The 7,500-nt window shown below is 38.3% G+C and overlaps 1 protein-coding gene across 3 annotated transcripts in view; it reads left to right on the top strand.

The window, feature by feature from the left end:
* The window catches only part of LOC113817424 (lysosomal dipeptide transporter MFSD1-like), a 16,337-nt gene that overhangs the window by 3,720 nt on the left and 5,117 nt on the right, over positions 1–7,500 (top strand). For 2 of the 3 annotated variants that reach the window (XR_011399043.1, XM_070129631.1), the window contains exons 3-10: positions 890–1,040; positions 2,048–2,173; positions 3,182–3,387; positions 3,841–4,051; positions 4,267–4,480; positions 4,573–4,670; positions 4,858–4,970; positions 6,976–7,166. Coding sequence is in view for 2 of the 3 variants with exons in the window: in XM_070129631.1 (XP_069985732.1) it covers positions 890–1,040; positions 2,048–2,173; positions 3,182–3,387; positions 3,841–4,051; positions 4,267–4,480; positions 4,573–4,670; positions 4,858–4,970; positions 6,976–7,127 (1,271 nt within the window). In the remaining variant the exon portion in view is untranslated. The remainder of the gene's footprint in view (positions 1–889; positions 1,041–2,047; positions 2,174–3,181; positions 3,388–3,840; positions 4,052–4,266; positions 4,481–4,572; positions 4,671–4,857; positions 4,971–6,975; positions 7,167–7,500) is intronic. The other variant, XM_070129632.1, reaches the window with a different exon arrangement.

The raw sequence follows: 7,500 nt of genomic DNA, 5'->3' as shown, positions 1-7,500 counted from the left end.
TATATATATATATATATATATATATATATATATATATATATATATATATATATATATATAGTCATTATCTGCTTAATTGAGTGCGTATAAGGGATTATTTATGTATGAGTAAAAATGGAATTATATGTGCATAAAATAGATGTAGATAGTTTTAACAGTTTCTATACACACCCTCTTAAGCCTAAGTACTGGTAGAGAGGTGAATGGATTAGATAATGTTACCAGATAATGTTTTTTTTTTTTTGTGTGTGTGTGTGTTGACATTAACTTATCTTAAGAACCGATGCAGACCCAAACACACGCACAGACACAGAAACACACACCCACGACCATTGCCAGATTTATAATAAGGGCAGAAGGGCACTTGCCAAGGACCATTTATATTTGAATTCATGATAATCAAGTTTAAGAAATCCATTAGAGATTTTTCAGATACCAAGTTTAGAAATAAAGACTTTATTTGGACATTATGATGTAATATCTGTAAATTAGTGAAGGCTACGTAACAAAATTTAATTTTTTGATGTTAATTGTCTAGTGGGTAAACGATATAGCAGCATAAGAATGTTCTTTGTATTTTTTTCCCCTTAAAAATCTTATGGACATATATTTACATGTATGCTTGTATTTTCTTTATATATACTAATACATGTACCCTCTCCTTGAACCCATGTGCCCATGTACCTACAAAGACAGGCGCACATAAAGACAGTCAGACATTACAGTATGCACACCAATGCATGTATAGGTATGTCCTTATCTGGTTGGGCACCAGTATAAAGGAACATGAGTGAAATTACATTTACTCACTGACATTGTTGTTACTGGAAGCACCGAGATAGGGTGCTTTTACCTTCCTGTTCTTATGCCATTCCTTTGCCTATGCCAGGTTCCTATTTCTGCTATGACACCCCCGGCTCACTGCAGGACCAGATTAAGGATGACATGGGAGTCAACACGGTCGGATTTGCCAGCCTCTACTCTCTCTACTCGTGGCCCAATGTGGTCCTCTGCTTTATTGGGGGTTTCTTGATAGACAGGTAAAAGTGAGTGTGTGAGTATGTGAGTATGTGAGTGGGTGAGTGTGTGAGTATGTGAGTGGGTGGGTGTGTGAGTATGTGAGTGTGTGAGTATGTGAGTGTGTGAGTATGTGAGTGGGTGAGTATGTGAGTGGGTGAGTATGTGAGTGGGTGAGTGTGAGTGGGTGAGTGTGTGAGTGGGTGAGTGTGTGAGTGGGTGAGTATGTTGAGTGGGTGAGTATGTGAGTGGGTGAGTATGTGAGTGGGTGAGTATGTGAGTGGGTGAGTATGTGAGTGGGTGAGTATGTGAGTGGGTGAGTGGGTGAGTATGTGAGTGGGTGAGTATGTGAGTGGGTGAGTATGTGAGTGGGTGAGTATGTGAGTGGGTGAGTGTGTGAGTGTGTGAGTATGTTGAGTGTGTGAGTATGTTGAGTGTGTGAGTATGTTGAGTGTGTGAGTGGGTGAGTGGGTGAGTATGTGAGTGGGTGAGTATGTGAGTGGGTGAGTATGTGAGTGGGTGAGTATGTGAGTGGGTGAGTATGTTGAGTGTGTGAGTATGTGAGTGGGTGAGTATGTGAGTGGGTGAGCATGTGAGTATGTGAGTGGGTGAGTGTGTGAGTATGTTGAGTGTGTGAGTATGTTGAGTGTGTGAGTATGTTGAGTGTGTGAGTGGGTGAGTGGGTGAGTATGTGAGTGGGTGAGTATGTGAGTGTGTGAGCGTGTGAGCGGGTGGGCGGGTGGGCGGGTGGGGGGGGTGGGCGGGTGAGCGGGTGAGCGGGTGAGCGGGTGAGTATGTGAGTGGGTGAGTGTGAGTAGAAGTAAAGTTATCTGTTTTATAATTGGGAAACCAATTTATTGTTTTTTATTTTATGAGTATTTGAAGAATCTGATATGAATGTTTTAATAGAAGGAAGCCAGAAATATTTTGGTCATTTGAGTTTTTTTTTTTTTTTTGGTTTTATTTTTTGTAGAAACTATATTTATGGAGATAATATGAGATGATTAATGCAAGTTTACTTAATTTACAGAGTGTTTGGTATCCGTTGGGGCACCATCATATTTTCTACATTAGTCACGGTGGGTCAGTTCATTTATGCAACAGGTGCCGTTACAAACCAGTTCTGGTTGATGCAGACTGGACGATTTGTCTTTGGGTAAGTTGTGTAAAGTACCCCCCCCTTCTGTCTCTTCTCTCTCTCTCTCTCTCTCTCTCTCTCTCTCTCTCTCTCTCTCTCTCTCTCTCTCTCTCTCTCTCTCTCTCTCTCTCTCTCTCTCTCTCTCTCTCTCTCTCTCTCTCTCTCTTCTTTTTCTCTCTCTCTCTTCTCTCTCTCTCTATCTCTCTCTCTCTCTTTCTCTCTCTCTCTCTCTCTCTCTCTCCCTCTTTCTCTCTCTCTCTCTCTCTCTCTCTCTCTCTCTCTCTCACTCTCTTCTCTCTCTCTCTCTCTTTCTCTCTCTCTCTCTCTCTCTCTCTCTCTCTCTCTCTCTCTCTCTCTCTCTCTCTCTCTCTCTCTCTCCCTCTCTCCCTCTCTCTCTCTCTCTTTTCTCTCTCTCTCTCTCTCTCTCTTTTTCTCTCTCTCTCTCTCTCTCTCTCTTTTCTCTCTCTCTCACCCCCCTCCTCCTCTCCCCTCTCCCCTTTTCATTCCTCCCTCCATCCTTCTTTCCTTCCTTCCCTCCCTTCTTTTCTCTCTCCCTTCTTCCTGCCTTCCCTCCCTTCTTCCTTCTCTCTCATGTTTCTTGAATGCAGCATAAGTAAAGTATTACTGTTGTTGCTATTGAAGCGCTATATAGTTGCATGTAAAGTGTGAAGGATATCAATATAGAAGAGTTATCCATAAACATTATTTAATTCATCCATTAACTGAGACTTAAAATTTTGATAGGGTATTCCCACTACAGGACTTTTCATAGTGCATATAACTCTTGCTTTTATTTTCTTATAATTATCAAATGATAATTTCATAACATAAGTATAGAAGGTGCATGGCTTTTCATTGCTTTTGAGACTGGCTTACTCATTAAAGAACTCATGGATTTAGTGATTGTCTTATATTATTTGAATGGGTTATTCTTCAGCAATTTGATTTAATAAATTTGAAGTATGTTAAGGAGAACCATTGTTCATCTGTCATAGTCTGAAAAGTTACATTGTGTGTCTGTTATAGAGTCGGTGGTGAGTCCCTTGCTGTTGCCCAGAACACCTACACTGTAAGCTGGTTCAAAGGCAAAGAACTAAACACTGTGTTTGGACTGCAGCTGAGCATGGCTCGTGTTGGCTCCACAGTTAACTTCCTTAGCATGGGTCCTATCTATGCCTGGGTTGATACTTTTGCTGATGGGTACAAGACGCTTGGAATTTCACTCTTAATTGGTTAGTAAGATATTGTCATTCTGATTGTCAGCATCATTCTTATTTTCTATTTTATACTTTTTATGAAAGTCAAATTTGATTTCTTTACCAAGTGGAGGAGTTTAAAAGAATATGAATTATAATTGGTTAATCTTGTACCTTTTGTGCATTAAGGAATTAAATCTTTTAGAAGCCCGTTTTATTTTTACCTGAAAAGTACAATTTAGGGGTTGGTCAAGGTAAGTTGTGATAAATGTGTGCGAATGTTTATTGTTAGAAAAAACACTTGTCTGGCAAATTTATCTGTCTTTCTCCTTTTAGCCTTGTATGTTATCTGCTTTAAATTTAAATCTTATATTTTTCCACTTCATTCTCTAATTCAAACAGAAGCCAGCCATACAATGAAAAATAACCTCTTTATCTATAGAAAACAAAAATTACAAATGTTGTTCTTTTCTTCCTCCACTCTAATAGCTGGTGCAACTTGTATTTTTTCTCTGATTTGCGCGGGAATCCTTGGCCTGCTTGACAAGAGACGCTCCAAGGTGCTGCGGCTCAATTCTGCCGAGTCTGGAGAAAAGGTGCAGCTTAGGGATATTCTAACTTTCCCACTCTCCTTCTGGCTCCTGTGTGTGATCTGTGTCTCATACTATGTAGCCATCTTCCCTTTTATTGGGCTGGCCAAGTAAGTACCTTTTACGTCAGTTGCTAAAATTATAGTTTGACTTCTTTTAGGTGTTATATTGTTGATTAATGTTATAATTATAGTCTCTTTGTAGGGGCTATTATAATGATTATGATTGTTAGTGTTTTTGTTTTAAAAATGTTTCAGTCCCTTTCATTAATCATGGAAAGATTTGCTGACACCCTGACCCAAAACAATCCTATCCTTTCCCACAGAGTCTTCTTCATGCGCAAGTTTGATTTCGACGAGGCGAGTGCCAACGGAGTCAGCAGCATTGTCTATGTTATTTCGGCTTTCGCATCTCCTATCCTGGGATATATTGTGGACCGACTGGGGCGCAACATCCTTTGGGTTTTCATTGCCGTGTTGGTGTCGCTCGGCTGTCATGCCCTCCTCACTTTCACCTTCCTTAACCCCTTTATTGCCATGGTAAGAAAAAAGATGGCCTACAGTTATATGTTTTTATTCCAGAACTTGAAAAAAAAGAAAGTAATTAAACCTTTTTGCTTTCTCTCTCACAGAGTGTGTTAGGCTTAGCATACTCTCTCCTGGCTAGCGCACTTTGGCCAATGGTGTCTCTCATCATCCCAGAACATCAACTTGGGAGTGCATATGGCATGTAAGAACATACGGAACATTTTGGTATAGTTTCATATAAATGTTTTAGATTTTCTTTTTTGTTTCTTTAGGTAAGGAAAAGGAAGATTATGATTTCAATGTATTATACTGTATCACATTACATATTAATATAGTTTTTTATTGAATGATCAAAGGCTTTCATTATATTATCTGTTCTTCACCTCCAGGATGCAGAGTATCCAGAATCTTGGCCTGGCCTTAATCAGCATGTTAGCCGGACTGATTGTTGACTTGAAAGGCTACCTTGTCCTTGAGATGTTTTACATGATATGGCTTTGTGGTAAGTGTTTGATGGCTATATCTTTGGCTTATTATAAATAAGAACATCGTGTTCCTTTACAAAGTTCATGTTTACATATTTAAAGGTTTGAACTTGGTGATTCCTATTTGAGAAATAGTTTCAATTTGATATAATTGATAGGAAGTGTAAGGACTTTGTAGAATCAGTCTGATTATATTTAGAGGTCATTTTGGGCTAGGTGTCGGCAGTAGGGTTGATGTAAGCCTTCAGTGACATCATTAAAGCTTCAGGGTCACCTAGGTACAGGATAAAAATCAGTGCCCCTATATAATTTTTGGGCTCAATTAAACTATTAAGTAGTTGTTCCCATGCTGCAGTATACATGCCTCTATTTGAAGGGATATCAAGTGAACATCTTAGTTTTAGTGATTTTATTGATCTTGAGTTTGGAGAAGTCAATAATGTTAGTTTCAGTGCTGTTATGTAAATACTGTTAGTCCCTAATCAGAAATATTTGTAAAAACTAAAAACAGAATCTGGTTGACGATACAGAACTCAAGGGTTATGTGACAAAATTTTTGGAAACATCACCGAAGGAAAATGTACTTGAATAGAACCAAATGGATTATTTGACTGTTTTTATACAAAACTTTTAACTTTAATATACAGAAACTTGAATAGGGTATTTTCATGGGGATTGAGGGTCCATTACTTGCTGAATATTCACAAACTTCAGTTGTTTGTTCCATGATGGTGTGTTATCAGGTTTTGAAGAAAATCTTTGAAATAAGAAAGTTTTCTCCTGTAAGAGCATTAACCCCCAAAACAGGGCTTCTTGCAGTCACCCCCCCCCCCTTTGAGGCTGGTGCAATATGAATATTTTCTTTATTTCATAGGCATGGTTGTACTTAAAATTGTGCTGAACTGAAATTTGTATGTTAGGAGTTCTCATGCAGCATGGAGAGGATGACATAGACAGTGTGTAAGTAGGATTGATGGCAGGAGAGGAGACATGTTTGTGGGGAGTGGGGAGTGGATAGGATGAAGCAATCCCAGTGTCTATTGACTATATGTTTATAGACATACCCCAGGATTGAGGGAAACCTGTGAAATATGCTGCCCGCCATCCATTTTTTCATAACTTCTGGGTTAATCCACTGATGCAGGAGGGGAATGTATACAACCCCTGATCATTATTATTTTGGTTTATTCATTTTATTTACACTCAGATGGCTCAAGAATTGCTTTGTCACCGTGTAGTCAATTACCAGGCTCAACTCATTACAATATTGCTTAATTAGGCCAGGAGTTTTTGAAAGGAAAAGTTTAAATTTTTATGAGTAGTATTGTTTATAATGTTTTAGTAATAATATTACCAACAATAATAATAATGATGATGATGGTGAGGATGATGTAAGTAATTGTATTACAAATAAAAACTTTCACAAAACTTCAGTGATCGGGTAAAGAAGTAAGGTCAGATAGCACTGATAATGGATTCCTCGGTAAGTAAGCACTTATATAGCCATCTATGTATAAGCAAAATAGGCAAAACAAAACTATTGTAGACAATCCATATAGCCATCCCCAGTTGGTTGATACCTACTCAGCAATTTTTCATTTTGTACCACTTCTAGTACCACCGCTTAATCGTGTGTAATGAGGCAAACTCCCATGTGATATATTTATGAATTTTCCATGATTCTGAAATACATTAACCATTAAGTAAATACATTTATAAGTTGAAAATAATATTTTCCGTGTGGCTTCCAAATTGGCGTGCTGGTGAGTCCAACAAAATCAGAGCACTAGCTCTGATCTAGTGTCACACTAGCGGGATGCCTGGCAATGATTACTTTTCCGGGTGTCTCATATGTGGGATACCCATTGTAAGTGGGTTAATAATGAGAAAAGTGAATTGTGAGTAATCTTCATTTTATTTGAATGGGAAGAAAAGACCTCTCCCTCGTGAGCATTGAAAACAATTTCTCCTCTTATTACAATTACATATACAACTTCAACATTCTCTTCATCTCCACATAAGTTGCTATTGCGGCGACAGTTGTCATCTACGTGGTGGACAGTGAAAGGGGAGGCTACTTGATGAAGTCACCAGCTCAGAAGTTGGCTGCTGAGAAAGAGGGACAAATAAATGTTGGAGTGAAGATATCCGAAGGAGGGCAGGATGTGGAGTGAGGGTTGTCAGAGGTCCAGCCTTGTGATGGACTGTAATGGGTGCGTGGAGTTTCAGTCTAGTCTGGGGTGCTTGTTTTACCTGTAATCATGTGTTTTGGTGTCGGAAAGGGTTATATGGGAGTGAACGGTAACTTGTTTTTTTGTGGGTTGTTGTAGCAATTATTTGGGATATGGTATAAGTAAGAAAAATAATGTGGAAATTGATTAGAGTATTCAAGAGCATAGCACACACCTTTATTTTATTATTATTATTATTATTATTATTATTATTATTATTATTTATTTTTTATTTTTTTTATTTTTTGTGTGTATGTATAGCATGTGTTATGGGAATGTTATTATGAAACAAGAAGAGTTTAAAATGAAAGAGGAA

Source organism: Penaeus vannamei, chromosome 14 (genome assembly GCF_042767895.1).
Source record: "Penaeus vannamei isolate JL-2024 chromosome 14, ASM4276789v1, whole genome shotgun sequence".
In the NCBI taxonomy this organism is placed as follows: domain Eukaryota; kingdom Metazoa; phylum Arthropoda; class Malacostraca; order Decapoda; family Penaeidae; genus Penaeus; species Penaeus vannamei.
This window is presented reverse-complemented; position numbering and strand designations above follow the sequence as displayed.